Below are 22,761 nucleotides of genomic sequence, written 5' to 3'. Positions count from 1 at the left end.
ATGATATATCCATATATGGTATTTGATCATGTGTATTTACATTCTCATATGTATGGGACTTGGAATTGTTAATGTTGCACTTCTTTTGTCTCCTAAAAAATATGGGAAGAATCTTTAATGAAATGTAGGCACTGACAAATCCAAGTCTTTAGTGGTAGTGTTTCAATATAACCAAGTTCTTTCAGTATTTTCTTATTCAAAAAGAAAAAGTTTGTTTGAGAACTATGGAGAATCCTAACTTCTTCATGCATAGAACAGTTAGCAAAGAAGGAAAAAGACTTAAATCTGCTTGGGTAGTTCCTGGTAGTGTATGACATATTTCCTCTTGACTAGTAATTTTATGCTACAAGTGTCCTAAGCCTAAATTTTGCCCTACTTTCTCAGATTGTCATTTTCTTTTAATGATAGGTGCTGCCTGACTTCCACCCCCATGCTTGTTGCCTGTTTCTAGTTTCTTACCTATATAATTTTTTTAGGAAGACATTTCCATAAAAGTTATAATATGTGCTGATATAAAAGTATTGATTTTAAAATCAGTTTTCACTTTTATTAAATTTAAATACAAATAAAAAAAGAACAAGGTCAAACGGAGTCTTTAACTATGGTAGATGAGATTTTCCTACACTGTCTGGATTGTGATTTCTTTCTTTGCACCAATAACAAATGGAATACAATTATACATTCTCTTGATGTCCAGTGTTTGTTTATGCATTCGAAAATTAATTGCTACTCTTTTTTTTTTGCTTATAATGATGTGTAATTGCTAAGAAAATCTCTTTGGTCTTACAGGTTTACTCTATATCCAGTGAATAATGCCAAAGGACCAAAAGCTGTTTTGCTCCATTTGGCTCAAGAGTGACATATTTATGCTGAAATTTAATCATAGCAGTTTATTTTCCTGATAATATAACATATATATAGCTATGCTCACCAACTCCTGTGGGTGTCTGGATCTTTATCCAATGTATCATTCTGAAGTAATCAAATCAAAACTGGGATTGAATTACTGCCACTTCCAGTTTTATTGAAAAGGACTGAAATTTTCCTTTGTGTTTCTTATCATCATCTCATGGTGATCATTCAAAAAAGATAAGGCAGGTCATAATCAATGCTGTATTCTTATGCCATAATCGCACTTATAATTATTTCTCATTTTGTTTTAACTTATAGTTTTATGATTAAAATAATCTTTAAAAAATTTTATAAGCATAAGTATGATTTTTCTATGCCTTCAATTTTTATCTTATGTATGCATTTATCCTTTTATAGCATGTTATCAATTTTTAAAGGAGCTTCAGTTACTCTTTTTCTGTTAGTTGATTTTTCATCACACCTCTGCAGTGTTTCCATTTATATTAAAATTACATATCCATCATTTATTTTTTATGGAATTTGTTTTCTTCTTTGCCCTTGTATGGTCCTTTTGCAGTATCTGTTAATACAATATTATTGGTTAATGTCTAGCATGTAAGTCAATAAGTCATTGGTCAGTAATGCCGGAAATAATCTTTCATATTCTTAGTTTTTTGAAAATTATATATGTCCATTTCACCATTTCATATGCAGTTCCTTCTCATTGTATAGATGAACATTTTCACCTTTGATTATTATGCAGTATTTAGGAATTCTGAATAAGAGGTTTTTCTATCTCTGCTGATCATTTTTTTTCTTCCTACTACAATTTTAAAATCTTAACTATATCTCAGAATCAAGCTGAGAACTTTTTTTTTTTAGTTTCCAAAGCTAGGTCAGTTAGAAATAAAACGCCATAGAGAAAGGATCTAGGCAATGTCCTACAGCAAAAGGATGCACGTTAGTGTTTCTTTGAATCAAGGTTGAAAGTTATTTTTTGTAATCCCTCATTAGCTAATATATCCATCATTAATGGACCACATGTGGCCTTGTGCTTGGTTAGTTTCACCTCAAAAAATAGCTTCCTGATGTTGCTATTAATAAAACCTATAAAGTATAATTAATTATACAGCTATATTTTATAAAACAAGAATGACATGTTTATTTTCATTACAAATTATAATCTTAAAAATAAAAATTTAGTCTGAATAAAATTTTTATTTAGTAATACGCAAATTGGTGAGTCATATTTTTCAGAGCAACAGCTATTTAGAAACATTTACATCCAAAAACTTCTGTTGATTTCCTTAAATATGAATATGCAAATTTTTCTCTACAAAATCTAAACTTGATTCTAACAAGTTAATTTAACTCCAGGTTAGAACTTTGGCATTATATTTCCTATTTCTTTAAAAATCTTCAATCTCTACTAAGAGTGAGAAATCAGATGAATGTTAAAGGCCTAAATAAAAATGAAGGATAGATATCATGAATTCTAGAAGAAATAAAGCTATTATGATATCATTCATGAGAGGAGACTGTCATGTTAAAATAAAATGAGCCATGTCTTCATTATTTTTTTGAAATTTATCTCTCACAAAATTTAATGTTTGTTGTTTTTTGCATGAAATACGAGTAATACATTGCTGCATACTAGTTGGCAGTCCATTTTGTTTCTAATTCACTACTTTTACTAAAATTAATTAATCACTCTTTATACCGTTGCATTTTAATTAGATGAAAGTTTTTTTAAGCATTATCAGCAGATAAGTTTAAGATAATACCTTTTCTCTTGGCTGGATACATTACAAATTCATTCGCACATTAAAATATAGTGGCATGTTTGCACAGAAAGGACAAACTAGGAATGTTTTTCAATGAGTTTTGCTTGCTACAGCTTTTCTCTAGCATGTAGTTGATACTAAGTTTGTTGGGACACACAGTGAGTGTTATGTTTGTTGTTCACATATACCATTTAGAATAATGGAGTCTAAATCTTTAAGTATCTGAAATTATTTATGTTTAATATCTTTTTCTTTTTTTCCTTATGCTCCTACAGAAATTTATGATGAAGGTAAGACATTGGATCCTCTGTTATAATAATGTAGTGCTCTTTTTCTTAGCTTGATTATACTCTAATTTTTTTAAGTCACAGAAGTTTCCTGCACATTTAAACCTTTTAGAAGTTAAAATCTGAAACTCTTAAATTTAAATATAGCAACCACATTTTAAAAAATCATCAGGATACCATTATATTAACCATCAGTAAGAGTTTCTGCTACTAGAATATTTTTATGGATTTCTAATTTAGATTATTCACTATAAGGATTATAATGTGTGTGTATATGTTTATGGAGTCTTGTGTATAAATGTAATAGGAAATTTTTATACTTGGAAATCTGAAGATCAACCTCTTTTCACTTCTCAATGAAATAGAAAAATAAAATGTGAAGAGAAACAAAAAATAAACATATGGTTATATCATTGTAGACATATATGCAGAAGGATTTCAAGGATAGAATGTAGTTATTTTGGGGTGTGTGGTAGAGAATTTTTGCTTCATTTTTTCTTGCTCAATTTGAGTATATCATGTTTGTCACTTCATCCGTACTCCAGTTCCCTAACTTATTTCATGTCCACTTCTTGGGGAATGGTAAGTTGAATAGTTAACTGAAACAGATTATCCTAAAGCTCCTTGACAAGTGAATATTCAAGTAAAGATCAATAAGAAAGTTAGTGTACAGTAGAATCAATTTAAACCAGGTGATAAGCTGACGGCAGTTTAATTAGGGTGTAATTTTTTTTTTTTTGCTGGGAGTCCATACTATTAGTGGTTGATTTTCATACCTACATTGGGTGGTCAGGTTATGTTGGAATTTGATTAGGAGGCAGGCACATGCGAGCAATTATAGTGATTGAAACCACTTAAAAGGAAAAGAATGGTCATTTGCTTTGAATTTAATCCCCAAAAAGGGATGAACCTTTTAGAAACAAAATTGGATACTTTTGGGTTGTAGGGGCATATTTCTGTTTCTCAAAAGTAAACAGTGATGAGTTACCACTGTTTTAGTCTCATCTGTTGTTTCTCCAGATACTTTTGTTAGGACACCATTACAAGTGAGCCCACATTTGGTGTCAGGTGGTTGTCTGGACCCGTGTTATCCTGGCTTTGCCAGGTGTCTGTATTTCGTACCAAACTCTTCTACTTGTTCTGAGTCCTGCTGTGTGACTCCTTAGTTAAAGATGGTGGAGTGTTGGGAGGCTCTGCTGTTTCTCGGGATGTGCATATAGGTGGAGGCACCAGCCTCTGGCCTCCCGTGCTGCTCCTGAGCGTCATGTGCTGTTCACATTTGCCTTGGCAAATCATTCTCAAGAGATAATAAGGTTTGTGCACAAAGAAGTTTTTTCTCCCTGAACCAACTAACTGCAGCTTTCCAAGTACTACTACGGGAAAGATAAACTTACAAGCTTTTTGGCTGACGTATGTGAGTACTTGGGAAGAAGTTATGTTACTCTAATTATATTGTGGTTTGTAAGTTTTAGTAGTCGGGATGTGGTTTAGTATTGCCTGAATTAGTAAGCCCCTTTTTAATATTTCATTGTACTAATATCTAAACTAGTATGTTATGGTAGTCAGGGGAAATCTTCTTGTAAATTATGACTGATTAAAATAAAAAAACAACTCTGAACAACTGTAATATCCTGTTTTGACTAGCATGCAATTTATGCATGGCAAGGTTAGAAAAAAAAGAAATCTTAAATTATTTAGATGATGTGTGGTTAATAAATTAAATGCCTTCAACCAATAATAGGACATTAATAGGAAACTATATATTATAAACATATTTAAAGAATGCAGAGTACAAGGAAACCAAATAAGACTTAAACAAAGTCTGTAATTTCCTCTTTAGTTGATCTCCTTTACTGCTTTCATAAATTTATGTTTTATAGTTTCTGGCCTTAGTCAACATAAAAATATAAATATGTATTTAAATGAAAGCTTTTTCTTATAAAATAGATTCTGTAATGGGCATTTTTTTTCAAATTTTGGAAACCTTAGAAGCATGGAAATTCCTACTAGTATTACCTTAAAATAATATTAAAAAGTCAAGGGAAATTTGCTTAAAATATGTAGAGGAGTGTTGCTTGGATTTTGTTGGAAGATTTGACCTTTCAAAATCCACTCATATGTGTTTATTTTTACACTATTACATAATATTCTTCCTCCTGAAAAAAACTGCAGAAAAAAAAGTAAAAGTTATTCTTGGCCATAGTAAGTCAAAAGAAAATTTGGTGGGGTTTTTTTTTTGTCCTTTTTTTTGTAATTTAATTTCTATAAGAACTATTATTTGGCAAGTAGGTGGCAGAAAGGGAAATACAAAACACAGGCACACAAAAAGAGAGAGAAAATACCTGAATTTTGTGCTTCTCTTCCCTGAAGGCCAGGGCTGCTTAGGCTGATGCCAGGAGCCCAAAATTCAGAGCAGCATCAGCAGCACCTGGGAATTTCTGAAATGGGACTAGCCTTTAAATTCCTCACACCTGTTGGCACATAGTCTTAGTGCTGAGACCCACCCAGGAATTTGTGTTTCAGCAAACATGTTCTCCAGCTGATTCACAGGAAAGCCTCAATTTCAGAAACACTCCGTTGTTTCCTAGAAGGAAATTGTTCAGAGTGAGAAGTCTTTAAAAGAGATTATATTATCAGGTATGTATTTTAGAAAGATTGATTTACTGAACCATCATGAACTTAGTTGCTGTTGTTGCCAGGCATTTAGATAGACAATACAGTGGTGGCCAAAGTACCATGCTTCTTACACTTAGGGACCATAACATAACAGGAGCCTAGGTAATAGCTATGTAAACTATAATAAATTATTATGGATTGTGGTAATTCTTCACTGAAACCCTTCAAGAACTACATTAAATGCTAATCCTACATTTGAATTTTTCTTGACTGGTTCCAATTTAAGTATTTCCGCAGTATTTTATTCTGAAGTGGCTATTAATTCATCCTTTGGCACTTAACTTTCCTTGGATGTTAAAAAGAATATTAACTTCATTAAGTGTTCTTTTTGTGTGTTTTTGTCCTCTCCTCTCTTTTTAATTCAGACTGCTCAAGGTGGTGGGCATCGAACACTCCTTTATGGACATGCCATACTGCTGCGTCATTCCTACAGTGGCATGGTAAATAGATATGTTTGTTTATTTGATTTGATTCTGCTTGTTCATTTGGGGATGCGTACCTGATTTTTTTTGTCATTTATGAGATGAAACAGATGATTAAGGCCCTGCAGTTCTACCATTGTATGAATGTGACCCCTGTGCTCATGATTTTACTATTGGTAGAGATTTAGGAGAAGTATAAGAAACAAATATTTCTCTTTTCTGATTCTGTTTTAAATAGTTATCTTATTGGAGAATTCAAATGTCCTTTTATCATAAAAGATTAAAGGAAAATCTACCTATAAGCTCTCATGTCAATTTTATTCACTTATTTCTTTTGTTTCCCAGGTAGGTTTCTTTTTTTTTTTTTTTACAGCAGTAATTCCTTCTTATGCTTGTTACCCATTGGGTTCCTTTCTGGCTTCATTTTCTCATTTTTTATTTCCTAAGTATTAAAGCAACATATATCTGTGTTTTTAATAAATATTAAAAGTTAATGAAGATATACCTTTCTTTTAATTTCATTTTCATACCCTTTGAAGTATATTATGCAAATACTTTTTATTATATCTTTGTTAGACCTTTATTTAATTATAAGAGATTATTTGAAAAATCCTTCTGAAATCAGTAATACCATTTCCATTATTGTGCTGCATCACATGAATAGGTCAGATAAGAAAACTGTGATCACTTCAACATGTTCTGAAGAATATCTTTAGTAAAGTTGAGCACCCATTCTTAATAAAAAGTAAGCATTGATGGGTATTTCCTCAATGATAAATAATATCAATATGAAATCTATAGCCAACATCATAAATGTGAAGTATTAAAGTCATTCTTAATGAAATTAAAATAATAAACGAAAAAATAGATATATTTTACCTGCATTCTCACACTTAAGGAAACCCACCTACCTGGATGGGCCCTGTTTGTAGTCATAATTTTTTTCAGTCTTTGCATTGATTATCCAATAATTCTGAGGGATTACTGTGGTTTGGCTTATTAAATTCTCAATACTGTCCCTGGGTACCCTTAGCAAGACTCCTGTTATTACCAACAGTATACCTGCTTACTGTAAGTTATAAAATGTTTCAGCTCCCATCACATTCGTCTTTGTGTCCTCCTTGTAACACCTAAAATTTTGAAGCTATTGTGAGGGTCAGGGAGTTGGCTGGAAGAATGATCTTAAACTTTAACTTGGTGAAAATACAGTTAGGGAAACCCAAGGTCAGGTTTCCCTTAGAAAATGGCTGTCTGAAAGTTGGGTCACTTTTAGGATAATACACATGGGTATGCAATAGGATAAAATTTGTAGGGCAGCATTCTGCATACCCACATCAATTTAGGATGAATTCAAATGAGTTAGGTTTTACAATGCAAATAAAAGTGAAAGATAAAAGTGAATCATTTGCACATTTTTGCTTTGGAATAAAGATTCCTCCCGTTGTCCTTTTACTCATAATTGTGAATATTACATGAAATGGGAGATGTACAAACACATCTCCAATTTTTTGTTTTGTTATCCTGACAGAGCACATTCCCTCAGTCTTTCAAGAAAGGAAATAACCCATTTCCTTTCTACTATTGTTTGTATTGCATGCTGGGTGTAAGCATTGTTTTGTGGCACAAGTGCTTAAAAGCCTAGGATTTGCATGGTATTTACAGTTTTAGGAAAAGTCGAATCAACAGAGATACCAAATAACATGTTACCAAATAACATGTCAGAGTAAAGATACAGTCTTACTGTTTTTTTTTCCAAGTATTTGTGCTGCCTCTCCACTTCTCGGTCTTCGACTGACAAACTGGCTTTCGATGTTGGCCTGCAAGAGGACACTACGGGTAAGCATTGTGTACAAATAAAGCTGTGGTTAAAGACAGCTGGCCAGGGAATGGACTGGAAGAAGTCATATGAGAATTGATGGTTGGAGATGCATCACATAATCAGGAACAAAAGAGTGACTTTCTAATTAAAGTTTTTAATATAATGAGAAAGCTTATATTATCCCTGATTGTTCCCCAAAATTAGTTGGATGTTGGATATTCATACTAGACTTGGTAGAAAATTATCTCTTAAATTTTCTTGGCATTAGTCATATTAACACACTTTGGTTAATTTGTCAAATATTATTGCATATTTCTTCCATATTAAAATACAGCATATTTAGTGTCAGTTTTCACAGAAAAGAGTAGTGGATGAAAATCTTGTGGCCTGTGGTGTAGTGCAGGGGTTAAGCTACCACCTGTGATGACACATGGGTGATGGTTTGAATTCCAAATGTGTTTCCAGTCCAGCTCCCTGCTAATTGAGCTGGGAGAGCAGCAGAGGATGGCTCAAATGCTTGGGCCACTGTGCGTGGGAAGCCAGGTTGGAGTTCCTGACTCCTGGCTTTGGCCTGGTCAGGTCCCAGTGTTGCTGCCATTTGGGGAGTGAAGCAGCAGATTCGTGATCTGTCTCCCCATGTTTCCTCCTCTCTGTAATTCTGCCTTTCAAACAGGTAAAATAATTTTTTAAAAAAGCAAAGAATATGAGAATCTCTTCATTTTTTTTGGATAGACAGGGCATTATGCTACCTATTTATCACAATAGAAATTACATTAGAATAAATTCATCTTTAGATTCTGTTTTTCCATGAAATTTCCTATTAGAAAATTCTTCTGGAGAGTCAAAAAAGGAAATCCTTGTATTTGGGTTATTGTTCTCAGTGACCTGAAAATTTTACATTACATTTGTTTCTTTATACCTCTGTACTACTTGCTCATTTTTATCTTTTACAGTGAACATCTATGGACTTGTTAAAAGAAAAAAAAAGTTGAGTAGAAAAAGCAATGGAAGCAAACGGTCCAACTGTTAAACTGTTCTTTTCAAGGGAAAGCTCAAGTTACCACTTCATCCCTCCATCATTTCTTTAAAATACCCCCTAACATGAATTACAAAAAAAACTTACGATTTTCTCTACATTTTTCACAAATGAATGGTTAACATTAAAGCTGAATTTACCAGCCCAGCTATTTGTTTTCCTAGAAAAGCACCTCATTTTGCCTAAGAAATTCCTGGCATTCCAGGTATCATCAAGATGAATATTTTATTTGGATTTTTATTTTATATTATAGAGACTATATTATATCTTTCTGGTGTTTTAATTTTAGTGTATTTCAACACAGTTAAGTGAAAAAGTTCATGTTTTTTCCTTCAAAGAAAAATCAGATGTCATCTAGAATTTTTTTCTTACCTTGTAATTACGTGATAGTGAAGCCAGTCACTTTACATTGTTATCTCCTTGTTCTCTATTTTTCATAGCTTTTTACTTACTATGAATTACTGAATGATTAATTACGTTAATGGTGCATTGTCTGCTTGCCTTCATCAGAGTTAGACTTACAGGGGAGATGTTTTTTTTCTTTGTTCATTGCCATATCCCCAACTGCTGAGGCAATCGTTACAAAAAAATTATATTGCTTGAATGAAAGAATAAAAAATTTCTCCAACTCTGAAAATGTGTTTTGAGTGGGTAAAGTGACACTTGTGGTTTATGTTAGACATAACCACAGATTGTGGTTTATGTTAGACATACCGTTTATACTAATGCTCAAGAAGTATTATTTGATAAGTTTACTCATTCATAGACTTGATTGAGTACTTAAAACATGTTGGTAAGATCTGTGGAAACACCAGTAAACAAAATATATGTTTCCCTGCTGTTATGAAATTTACATTTTGGCACTGTGTAGTTAAGAGAAATGTGTTATGGAAAAATAAAGCAGAGTAAAGGGAGAGAATGATAACTATTTTTTAACAAATGTCATAAAAGCACTATCTTTAGTGTTTGAACTAAAAAATTATTTAGCTTTTTTTTTTTCAAAGATTTATTTATTTATTGGAAAGTCAGAAAGATATACAGAGAGGAGGAGAGACAGAAAGGAAGATCTTCCATTCAATGATTCACTCTCCAAGTGAGCGCAATGGCTGATGCTATGCTATGCAGATCCAAAGCCAGGATCCAGAAACTTCTTCCGGGTCTCCCACGCAGGTGCAGGGTCTCAAAACTTTGGGCCATCCTTGACTGCCTTTCCAGGCCACAAGCAGGGAGCTGGATGGGAAGTGAAGCTGCCAGGATTAGGACCTGCACTCATATGGGATCCTGGCGCCTTCAAAGCAAGGACTTTAGCTGTTAGGCCACGCCGCCGGGCCCTATTTAGTTTTTTAGAGTAAGGGGGAGTAATTTGAAATATGGGTGCATAAGCATTTACCATCATTAATGGGGCTAAAGAATGAGGAATATACTCAGGCCTAATAAGAATTATGCTTGACTTGATGTAAAAGTAATTATTTGATTTAATATATATAGTCTTTTCATACTCTATCCTGTGGTAGAATTTTCTTAAATTTTGCAGTTAGGTTAATAGAAGCTACATATTTTGCAATAACACAACAAGGCAAATGGGACAAGATGAGTAAGATTTTTAGGTGACAGTACTTTCATGTCCTTTTTTTCAATGGGGATCCCAAGTCTACTGAGATGATCTCTCTCTCTCTCTTTTTTTTTTTTTTTTGTTAACAAAAAAGATACTATGTAGATGTCAAATCACAAAACCTCAAATGTGTTTTGAAATCAAGTGGCAACAAACTGGCTGTTTTCCCAGAGAGCAATAGTAACAGTGAAAAAAGTATGTAATTTGTATAAAGAATGCATCAAATCGGATTGGGGAATTTGATCTTTGCTAGTATAAACAAATTAATTCTTACTGGCAGAAAAGGTACTAGCCTTTCTGAGAACTTAGACTCAAGACTGTGAGAAGAAACTTTGCAGTTCATTATGTGTTATGTTATGCTGACTTGGCTTAATTCTTCTGATTTTCATGGTCTAAGATTAAGCTGCATGAAATCTTAAGGTTTTGAAAATTGTGTGAGTGGTGTTACTGCAAAGGACACTAGATTTTAAAGGAAGATGTGTCTCTCTGAGTTCCCTATCCTACCACTGTGCAGGTGAGGCTTGCTGGTGGACAATACATCCTGCTTCAAAGCAGCGCTCAGAGGGCGAGAAAGTGCGAGTTGGAGATGACCTCATTTTAGTCAGCGTGTCCTCTGAAAGGTATCTGGTAAGTGTGTAAAGTACAGTCATGGATTTGCAATATGATAAATGACAGGCCAATGAAAGAATCTATTTAGGGTTATATTGCAACTGATTTAGGAAAACGGCTTCTAAGCAACTCTGCATCTCTATTTGATGAGTTATATAAAAATAAATCTCTATTAGTAGGAAGGTAATGTGACAGGACAGTAAATGTGGCTCCTGGGTCTGTGGAGTTGGGCTTTCTTAACGTCCTTGATGTGAATGTTCATGATATTGAGAGTGCTTATTGATGGTTTTATTAATAGAATGTAAAGATGATTTAATCATGAAATCAAAATTCTGTGGTTTTATTTTGAGCCCCATGAAAAGGCTTTAATTTAGCCTTATTATTAATTTTAATCTTATTGATTACCTATTTTGATATTTAGGAAAGCAAATTAATGTGAGAGATAGTTCCATGTTAAAAAATGTGAGAAAATAAAAAATAGTTTGAGGCTGTCATTGCAGAGTTTCAGAGGATATAGGATAGAAGTGGGAGATTGAAGAAGCTTTTTCATTTGTCATTATTGATATTTTTATTTTGGTTATGAGGCCAGTTTATTTCCAAGTTGTGGTTTTACTTACTAGTCACATTTGGGAATTTTCAGAAAATTAAAACCTAATACTTTGTCAACTTTGAAATAAAGTATTTTAAAGTAATTTTAAAAATCTGGGAATTGTAATCTTTACATAAATAGCCAACATAAAAATTTCTAGACATCAACGTGAATGATCAGAAACCAACAACATAATACATGAATCAGACACTGGAAAATATGAAGTGTTAGCATTTTATTAGGTGGAAATATGTGCATGTGTTTTTTGTTGAACTGATACATTTTGATCAGATGTACATTTTAAATTATTGTTGTACTTGCAAACCAATAACTAGTACACTTTTCAATATGTAAACTGGACACATTTTATTTTGATCTTAGTATAAGCTGTTCAGTTTTTTCGTTTGTGTTGTACAACTTGTCCTTTGAACTCTGTAGCATAGTTTATTTGACAGGAGGACATCTCTGTGCGCTGAAGGAGAAAAAAATTTGGAACCTCATAGGAGCCCATGTTTTTAATATTGATTCTGTCACTAACTACCGAAGCAAGTCATGTAATTCTTTGGGCTTTGGTTTCCTCATTTGTAAATCAAAGTTGATGCTAATAATCAGATACAGCATCAAGTTTGTTGTGAGGAAACAATGACGTGATGAATTTTGATATGCTTTGTATTAAAAAGAACTATATATAGTATTTTCATTGCATTAACTAAGGTTAGCAAATAATTTCCTAGGTATATTTTAGACAGTTAAAGTTCTCTTTCCTGAAAACATTACAAAGCATAATAAAGGATTTATTTAGTTTAAAGGCAGAATTAGAGAGGGAGAGCGAGAGAAAAAGTTTGCCAGTTTGCTCCCTAAGTGACCACAATGACCAGGACTAGTCAGACTTACACTAGGAGCCAAGAGCCTCTTCTGAGCCTCCCCTGTGGGTGCAGGGGTCTAAGTATTAGAGCCATCTGCCATGTATTTCCCAGGTGCATCAGGAAGGAGCTAGATTGGAAGTGGAGCAGTAGGTACCTTAGTTGGTGCCCATATGGGATGCCAGCATTGGAAGCTGAGGCTTTCTATACTGTGCCACAAGGCTAAACCCTTGTAATTTTTTTATAGAACTGTGAAACAGCCGATGAGTTTGTTAAAGTTTTACTTGACTTTGGTAATGAAATTAATGATTTTACTGTCTGTCTCTGTAAACCTAGCATGTAGCAGAAACAAGAAGACCCAGGACACATTATACTTGATTTTGGTCCTTACATTAGTGAAAAAGCAAACCAGATGCATATAGAACTGTGTGAAATATACTGTGATAAAATAAATAAATGTTACCAAATAGCTTAGAAATGATAAAGGAGGTTCTTTTGCGTGTAAAGATTTTTTATATTTTATATTTTTATTTGAGAAGGAAGGAGTGGGAAATAAAGAGAAAAAAAGATAGATGGATGTACTTATACCTGTTGATTCATTTCCCTGCATGCCTGTGACAGCAGGGCTGTGCTAAGGCAGGAACTGGGACCGCAAACCATGTCTCCTGCGTGAAGGAAAGGAACATAATCCCTTAAGTCTGCTGAAGGCTGTATTAGCAGGAAGCTGAAGTCAGGAGCTGGAACTGGCAATTAAACTTATGTTTTATATATAGCATGTGGTATACTCATTGGCATCTAAGCCACAAGGTAAAATATCTACCCAGGGATGGTTGGTTGTGGTTTCAGATTTCCACTGGAGTTTATTAGTAGTAGTGACAAAGTATGGTGCTGATGATCCAAGGGTTTATGTGGCTGAATCAGTTAAAAAGATCTAGAGATAAAAGTAAATATAAATCTTAAAAAAAATCTAGAGAAATTGACAAAGCAAGAGGTAAATTAGTAAAAGGATTTTGAAATGGAGGCAATTAGAATATGTCAAACATTATCACATATTAAAGCCTAAGTAAAGATGAGTTTCATATGTATTCATTCATTAGCATCAAACCTGGTAACTAACAGGCCTGGGGAACTCTCCTTACCTCTGGAAACTGTTTCTTCATCAGCAGCTTGCGTTAAGAAATTAATTCACATGGGTATTTGGGGGCTTTTAATTTCTTTTTCTTATTTTCAGTTCACTTAAAAGGCAGACACACAGAGAATGTGACACACACATACCCCTACATGCACACACCTCTTGTAGTGTTCAACGGATTAAGCTCTTCTGGAGGACTAATTGGCACCGTCTCTTCTAGAAGATGTGTCGTGGTGGAGGAGGTTGCTGTGTACAGCTTTACCTAACATCACAGCTCCTGCCTCAGCTACTTGTGCTTGATGCTGGAATATGATTTTGAAGGAATAAAGGGACTTACTTGTAAATATAATTGTAAATTTTTTACCTGGAGAATGCCTTTCCTCGGTTTTGCTGTTGTATGTTGTAATGTGGAAGGAAACCTTTATCTTTTCAGAACTATACAAACGTGAAGACCCTGTATTGATGAGTAAACATGACAATTGCTGTGCTTATGATTTTATTTTTTTCATTCAGATTTGGTAACTCATATTTCAATATTCTACAGGAAGCAAGTTGTATAATTTTAGTACATTTCTGTATTTAGAGGGAAAACATGAAATTTCTATCTTTTCCAGAAAATTAATAGCTTGCTGATAGATAACCATTAAATGCATTGGTATCTAATGCAAGTAATAGTTCCTAAAGGATTTCATAAAACACATTGGTCAAATATATTTGCCCTGTGTCACTGTAGAAAAACTATCACAGTGATATTCATTTGTACATTTTCTGATTACTGTCTTAAATTAGTAACTCAAAATGAAGCTTCAAACCTGAAGTCAGATGGGAACTCTTACTGTTTATTGCCACCAGTCTTCAATTTTTGAGTGGCAGAGTTGAAATAGATGTTCTCTTTGCATATACATGTTCAAATCTATAGTGCGGAGTTTGAGTTGCCAGAAGCACTTACTTACTAAAACTAACCAGAGCCTGAAGCATTGCCTCCTTTTTCTCCTGATACAGCACCTGTCTTATGGTAATGGCAGCTTGCATGTGGATGCCGCCTTCCAACAGACACTGTGGAGTGTGGCCCCAATCAGCTCAGGAAGTGAAGCCGCCCAAGGTAAAAACTCTGCTTCAATTAGAGTGCTCATCCTTGATGCATGTGGTTGTGATAATGAGCTGATTGATCATTAGTGTTGTCTTGTGTCTAAATAGTCTGTCATGCATACACATGGCACTTGAGAATCTTGTTTAAATTGCTATTTAAAAGTAAAGATTTATTTTTATGCAGTTGCGAGCTTTAGCTTTGTTGTGGAGCTGCATGTACTAGCTTTCCAAAAGTTATTTTTTCCAATTCTGTGTCCTCAGGGTATTGCTCAGTTAGGATAATGTCAACATTGCTTTTTTTTTTTTCAAGGGTTGTGCCTAGATCACACTCATTTTTATTCAGCAGATTTTCCTGGGGAAATGTCTACTTATTTTGCTGCTATTGCTATTGTTATTTTTTGATGTAGGTTCCAAACTGATCAATACATACTTATATGTTCAATGTGGTTGTGGCCTTGTGTTCTAATGGGACTCTTCTTAACTGGGGCACTCTTAAAGTGCCACTGATACCATCCATCTCTTTGACCTTAGCCAGGTTCTTGAGCCTCTCTAGCTGTTTGTCTGTGAAAGCAGAAGATTGGACCAGATAGAATGTCCAGCTATCAACATCAGACCATGATTGTCCAAACATTAATGGCCCTTAATCCTACAGGATATCTCATTGGTGGTGATGTCCTCAGGTTGCTGCATGGACACATGGATGAATGTCTCACTGTCCCCTCAGGAGAACATGGAGAAGAACAACGAAGGTTGGTACTTGTTCCCATGACACCAAATGTTGCTTGTTTTGTTTTTGCCTTCATTTGCTTTTTCTCATTTGAGAGTATATCTGTTTAGACTGTTCCCATAAGCATAAGGGAAAGTGGACCACTGTCTCTCACTCGTTCACTGATTGTAGTTCACGAAAAACTGTCATGTTTGGGAATGAACTTGATGTGTGAGGAAATGTATCAAATGCAAAGCAACCTGATGTTTCTGGTGTGGGTAAGACATATAGTACTCAGGATTGCAGAAGATAGAGCGTCTTTCAAGTGAAGGGTGGAATTCAGCTTTGGACACGGGTGAGTATAGAGGCTCTGTGGGCCATCAAGGGTGAAATTGGGCTATGTGAGTCTTTAAATTCGAAAAGCCTTGGGTTGAATGTGAATCACAAATGAATGGGGAGTAGTTGGAGGAAGGAACATCTATCATATGTTGTCTCATATGCAGAGGGGAAAGCTGTAAATAGGGAAATGGAGTATCAGCTTGGGCCTTGCCTTGCTATAGAAAGGCTGGGAAAGTGTAGGAATAGATGAACCAGACAGAAAGGTGAGAATGGACCCTGGATATGTAAAGAAGGAAAAGAGTCAGATGAATGAATGGTAGCTGGAGAACCAGGGAAGTTCATCATGGAAAAGAAAGAAGTACTGGGGAATTGTGTTAAAAACCATGATATGTTCATGGCCTGGGGTTAGAGTATGTTGTAGTAGGTTGATTCTACTTAGGTCTCTGAATCCCATATGGAGTCTCTGAGACCAAGTCCTGTCTCAACTTAAGGTGCAGGTTACTGATAATATACCTAGGAAGTAGTGGATAATGGCACAAGTTCCTGGGCTCCTGCCACCAACTTGGGAGACCTCAATGGTTTTCCTGGCTCCTGGCTTCAGCATGGCCCCACCCTTGTTGGCCCAAAACTTTGAGGAGCAATCTAGTGTATGGAAAATCTAGCTCTGTTTCTTTGTAGTTCTGCCTTTCTCTTTATCTCTTTGTCATTTAAAGACAAATATATATATATATATATATGTATAAATTTTTTAAAGCTATAATGTATTCTAATGGAGTTATGAGCTATAGGTTGTGGCAGAATCTATTGGTCCCCTCCTTTTTAATTATTATGCTACAGTTTCATAGGCTCTGAGATTTCCCTTATCCACTACTTCATGTCTTCTTCCCCTCCACACACACACTGATTTCCCCTGTATTATTACAATAGTATAGTTCTTCATAAACTGTATGAAGACTATCACTATGGGCATGGACAGAGGCAGAGAGATCAGCATCTCATTGTCAAGATATATTTAGTAGTTTTATTGGGAGTCCATCTTTTATCTGGAAGTGCAGAGGCATAATGCATTGTATCCTCACATCTGGATATGGTAGTCTCCATTGCAAAGTACTGTACATCCCCTTAAATGAAAAGCCACAAAACAAAATCAACAACAGGAAGAAAACTAGAAATTTACAATGTCATGAAGTTGAATAACATGTTACTGAATGACTAAAGTGTTACTGAAGAAATGAAAAAGAAAACCAAGAACCTTCTTGAAGAAAATGATGCTTCTATATGACTTATGACTCAGTGAAGAATTTAACATGAGAAAAAAACTGTTTTGAAGAAATTAAACTAAAAACAAAAACATTAAAATCCATGCGATATTATTTCCACTGGTGTATGTTGGCGAGATGTGTCTGCTGTGGGCAACAAATAGATGGGTTTTATTTTTAATCTAGTCTACCAGTCTATAATGTTTGATTGATGAGTTTAAGCCATTTTCATTCAGGGTTAATATAAATAAGGTGATAATTTGGTCCTATTTATTTTAGCAATGGGTTGTTCATTGATTTAGTCTTCTGTTATTTTACTGAGATGTTCTTCGCAGTTGCCTTTGGTTTTGGTGGGCACTATTCCTTTTCTCTGTCAAGAGAACATTGTTAATTATCATTTGTAGGGCAGGTTTGGAAGAGGCAAATTCTTTTTTTTTAATTGATTACATTGCATTATGTGACAGTTTTATAGGCACTGGGCTTCCCCCCACTCCTCTCCAACCCCCCTCCCCCATGTGGATTACTCCACCTTGTTGCATTACCACAGTTCAAATTCAGTTGAGATTCTTTCATTGCAAGCATCTAACAGGCATAAAGTCCAGCATCTTATTGTCCAGATAAGTTCATCAGTTTCTTGGGGAGACCATCTCTGGTCTGAAGGTGGAGCCAACAGAGTGGTTTTGATAGTTCAGCAGATCTGAATTGCTGCCACTCTGACCACTCCAAGCACAATGAGGTCATTGGAGAATCCACTGATTGACATAGTCCATCATATAATCTCCGGAGGCAAATTCTTTTAACTTTTCTTTACTGTGGAAGAATTTTATTTTATTTTCAAAGACAAAAAAAAAAAACTTTGTATATGTTGTTCTGGACTGACAAGTTTTTTTTTTTTTTTTTTAGTTTTCGCTTGTAGAATCTGGAAATATGTTGCTCCATTCTCTTCTGGCCTGTAAAGTTTCCTGAGAGGTCAACTATGAGTCTGATTGCCATTCCTCTGTATGTCAATTGATTTTTTTCATGTGCACACTTAAGGATCTTTTCTTATATTCAATTAAAGAGAGCTTGATTATCATGTGTCTTGGTGAAGATTGCTTTTGGTCAACCCTGTTGGGGTTCTGTGCCGTTCCTGGATGTTGTTTCCCAATTCTTTCTCTAGATTAGGGAAGTTTTACCTTATTTCATTAAATGCATTTGTAAACGCAGCTTCTCCTTCTGCACCTTCTGGAACTCCCATAATTCTTACATTTGGCCTTTTAATAGTGTCCCTGAATTCTTGGATATTTGTTTTAGCTTGACTCTGCTTTGCGTCCAGGTTTTTAATTGTTTCCCCATTGTGGCAAGAAATATCTTCCAATTCTGAGATTCTTTCTTCTGCCTCATTCATTCTTTTGAGATTTTCCACTGAATTTTAAATTTGCTCCATTTTGTCCTTTATTTCTATTAATTTTGCTTGATTTTGTTTCAGTGCTGCTATTTCCTGTGTGATATATTCCTTGAATTCCTCTATGTGCTTCTCATTATTGCTAAGAAGCTTTATAACAAGTGTTTTGAATTTGTTATCACCCACTTCCTTGATTTATTCCTTTTTTGACTCTGAGATTGGCAGGTACATTTGTTCCTTTTGTAGGGAGTCTTCAGTAATATTCATTGTACCTCTATTTCTTTTTTTGCTGTTGGTCATTGTACTTATGGTTAGCAAATTCTTCTCTTTGGGGCAGGTTTCTGAGCTGTGTCTCCCACAGGTCTACCATTCAGTTTTCTTGTGTTTGGTTCTTTTTTGTTTGTTTGTTTGTTTGTAGTTACTTATGCCACTCCTTCCAGTGAGTTTCAGGTCTGGATACTTGTGTTAGGCTTCCCTCATGGTTTTGGTAGCCCCTGCTCCTGGCTTACCACTCTTCACTTCCTATGACTTTGTTCTGTAGCTACATTGTTGTCTGTACAAGTTTTCTCCCACTTCCAGTTTGAGCAGTTCCCAGGATTAGGGACATACCAAGTGTCTTAAATAACTAGGTTGTTGGTAGTGCTGATCTTGTTGGAATCTGTTGGTGATTAGGTGTGAAAGTGACTTGGACCTAATTAGACCCTTTGGATGTTGAGGGACCCATGCAATGCACTGAGATGGAAGTGAGTTCATTCCCAGCTCAGTGCATGCATACTCACTATTGTCCCTCCAATCTCAGCCTTTGCCACACTGTACAAACTGTTGTCCAGTATGCCACTGGTGGAGTTCTGGATCTGCTGGCTGTTAAGTCCGTTGGTTATCCAGATGTATTTCAGTTGGAACCTGTAGGATACCCCATTAGTGCAATGCACTGAACAAGAAATGAGTTCCTTTCCAGTTCAGTACATACATAGTCCAGTCCCACAGCCTTGCTTTCCCATACAAAATTATGTTCAATGCAGCTTTGGTCAGGGGATCTGTGCTATGAAATCCACCATGTTCCTATACCACCTGCTTGGGATCTGCTGCTCTGTCTCTGTTCCTTATCAAATAGATCAGCAGGACGAGCAGTTCTTTGCCTGGATTTACCTTCTGGGCTCCCAGTGAATTCCCCTTCTAACCTGGCTTCTGAGGTAACTCCAGCTGCCAGTGGAGCATAGAATACTGCTTGCTGACTGCCACTGGGGTTATCTGGTCACTGCAACACCACACCGTTGTCTCTGCTGCTTTCCCGTTTCCTTCAGGCTTCAGATACTCCTCTGCCATTATTCTGCCCCCTCTTATTTCCTGAATGTGCCTATCTGCTTCACCCTCTATTTAAATATGTCCATATCCTATTCTGTCATTTTGATTCCAGCAGAATCTATTTTAACTTCACTCTTGGATTTCCTAAATGGAGTAGTCAGATGAAGAGATTCTTAGATACCTTCTGATTTTTTCACACAGATTTCAGAATTTTTTGGTTAAGTAAATGGTCCACAGAGTTAGATCTGGGTAAGGGTCTTGGCTTTGTTTCTTGTGTAACTAGTGCAAGTGGCTTAACTTGTTTCAGTATGTGTTTATCCACTCTGTATAATGCAGTTTGTTTTATCTCTGAGTATAGGAGACATATACATAAGGGAATGCACAAAAAATACTTAATGCATAGTTTGTTATTGCAGAGATAAACTTGCAAAGATTTCAGAGCTGTTTTATACTGCTATGAACTCACTCTTCTACTGCATGCCTGTTTAAGCCTGCCCTTCTCAAAATGTATTTCTGATTTCATGTTGGTAATTTTCTATCAGTATAACCTCAGCATGTCTTCAGGTCAGTAATTATGATTCTTTCTAGATTTTTATGGCAATAAGAATAAATTTTGTGTATCTCATTTAAAAAATAGTATAGTTGTGAAGCAGAAGGACAGAGAGTAAGAAAGACAACCTGTCTGCTGGTTCAGGTCTATCGTGATTATGACTGTGCCAGGCCAAACCCAGAGTCTGTTTCTCATGTGGGTGGCAGGGACCCAAGTATGTGGGTGCTCACCTGCTGCCTCCTAGGATCTACATTAGCAGCAGTCTGGAAGCAGGAGCAGAGCAGGAACTTGAACCCAGGCCAGCGTCTTAAACGCAGGCTAAATGCCTGTTCCTGTTTGCACCTCTTTTCATAGCTTGGTTAGCATGAGTAAAGTTAAAGTCGAAGTCTCTCTGATGATGCTTTGAGGAATAGAATCAATCAGAAGTGGGCAGCTTGGAACCTAGAGCTGTTGCTTAACAAAGAATTGTATTTGTTTTGATTATATAGTGGGATTGAACAACTATTTAATATGCCAATAAAAATTCCTGAATTGTAAATTTATAGGAAGTTTTACTATTTAAATTTTATTACTATCATTTTTTGAATGCTTTAACATGCTTATTTGTTCTCATTGTGAGTCATTGCCAGTGTCTCAGGAACTGGGGAAGCAAAGAACAGCTTGGCCTCGAGGCAGTTTTTCTTGAATTGATATAATCTGCCCTGGGGAAGATGCATATTGATGTTCTAAAATGAATATGCTGATTCATTAAGATAAGAAATAGTTTGACTATTGGACAGGAATTTGAAAACTGGAGAAATTCTGAGAAAATGTATGAATTTGTGTTACCGCTTATTCCATTGTTACAGTATATTTGAAAGGAAGAATGGTAGAGCAAAAGGGATAGATGGAGATACCTTCTATACACCGACTCACTCTCGGATGACTGCAATAGCCAGGGCTGAGCCAGGCTGAAACCAGGCCAGGGGTCAGTACTCCCTCTGGGTCTCTCACATGGTTATCAGGAACACGGCTTCCCAGTCATTATCATGGAGCTTGATTGGAAATGGTGTAGTCATCACTTGAACTGGTACTCTGATAAGGGGTGTGGGAATCCCAGCAGCCATTTAAGCCATTTAAACTGTTGGACTAAAATACTTGCTGCCATGAACATCTGGGACTAGAACGATATATTTGTCACAATCTATATAACGCATCTAACTTTATTTAGTACATCTCATTTGTTTGACAAATTTGTGAAAATGAATGAACCAAGACCAACTTTCCCTATTAACCCTAAGTCTATATCTTTTACCCCTGTTAGCTCTAATAATCAGTATTTCTTCACTCATTCTTTTTCTTATGCGTCCATATATCAGCGAGAATATGTGGTATTTGTCTTTCTGTATCTGGGTTATTTCAGTTAGGAAGTTTTACTCAAAGTCCACTCATTTTGCTACAAACAAGTGATTTAACTCCTTTTTATGACTTAATAGTATTCTTTTGAATTTATATTATACATTTTCATTATCTGTTCATTTAATGATATACACCTTGGGTACATAATTTGGCTATTAGGAAGCAATGCTGCAATGAATGTGGCCATAAACACGATACAATGACTCCAGATTTTTTGAATATATACCCGGTAGTGGGATTCCTGGTCTGTGGGAATTTTTAATTTTGTTAAAATTGTTACTATTTTCCATGATGCAGTTTTATATGCATAGGAGTTCCTCATTCCCTTCTCTCCCTTCCTGTTTTCCCCATCACCATTTTCCCCCTTATTATCACAGTAGTAAAACTCCTTATAACAGTTTTAAATTTAATTTTTTGCCATTTAAGTGTACTGTGGCATGATGGGTATAGACAAAGATAAAAGAGCTAGTATCATCCTGTAAGGGTATATTTAAATGTTTCATTGGGAGTCCTACTTTTATTTGGAAATAGAGATGCCTACTGCAATGTATCTTAACTCCCTGTTATGCTCATCTCCATTTTATAGTTTATCTGTAAGAATATATGTATATATTCACTTATCTGTATGTATTTATATATTTGTCCTTTGAGACTGGCCTATTTCATAAGCATAGTCATCTCCAGTTAGGACCATTTTATTGCAAGGTATGACTTCATTCTTTTTATGGCTGAGTATTCCATATAGTGAATGTGCTATAGTTTCTTTATCCATTCATCTGTTAATGAGCATCTGGATTGTTTCATGTCTTCTTTGCACACTACACAACAGATAGGGGACTAATATCCATACAAAGAGCTTCAGAAATTCAACAATATCAAAAGAATTAACCCTGGGAAGAAGTGGGTTAAGGACATAAGCAGACATTTTTCAAAAGAATGAATTCAGATGGCTAACAGACACGTGAAAAAAAATGCTCCAGTTGCTTGTCTATTAGGGAAATACAAGCAAAACCACACTGAGGCTCCACCTGACTGCAGTGAGAATGGTCT

General features: G+C 35.4%; 1 protein-coding gene across 1 annotated transcript in view; it reads left to right on the top strand.

Moving 5' to 3' along the window:
* The window catches only part of RYR2 (ryanodine receptor 2), a 603,900-nt gene that overhangs the window by 244,503 nt on the left and 336,636 nt on the right, over nucleotides 1-22,761 (top strand). Inside the window, exons 5-10 of the mRNA XM_040967818.1 lie at nucleotides 2,912-2,926; nucleotides 5,965-6,039; nucleotides 7,779-7,857; nucleotides 11,003-11,115; nucleotides 14,684-14,783; nucleotides 15,423-15,519. Coding sequence (XP_040823752.1) covers nucleotides 2,912-2,926; nucleotides 5,965-6,039; nucleotides 7,779-7,857; nucleotides 11,003-11,115; nucleotides 14,684-14,783; nucleotides 15,423-15,519 — 479 coding nt within the window. The remainder of the gene's footprint in view (nucleotides 1-2,911; nucleotides 2,927-5,964; nucleotides 6,040-7,778; nucleotides 7,858-11,002; nucleotides 11,116-14,683; nucleotides 14,784-15,422; nucleotides 15,520-22,761) is intronic.

This window comes from Ochotona curzoniae, unplaced genomic scaffold (assembly GCF_017591425.1).
Source record: "Ochotona curzoniae isolate NIBS_2020 unplaced genomic scaffold, NIBS_Ocur_1.0 scaffold_4683, whole genome shotgun sequence".
NCBI lineage: Eukaryota > Metazoa > Chordata > Mammalia > Lagomorpha > Ochotonidae > Ochotona > Ochotona curzoniae.
Note: the sequence above shows the minus strand (reverse complement) of the source record. Positions and strands in the feature narration are given on the sequence as shown.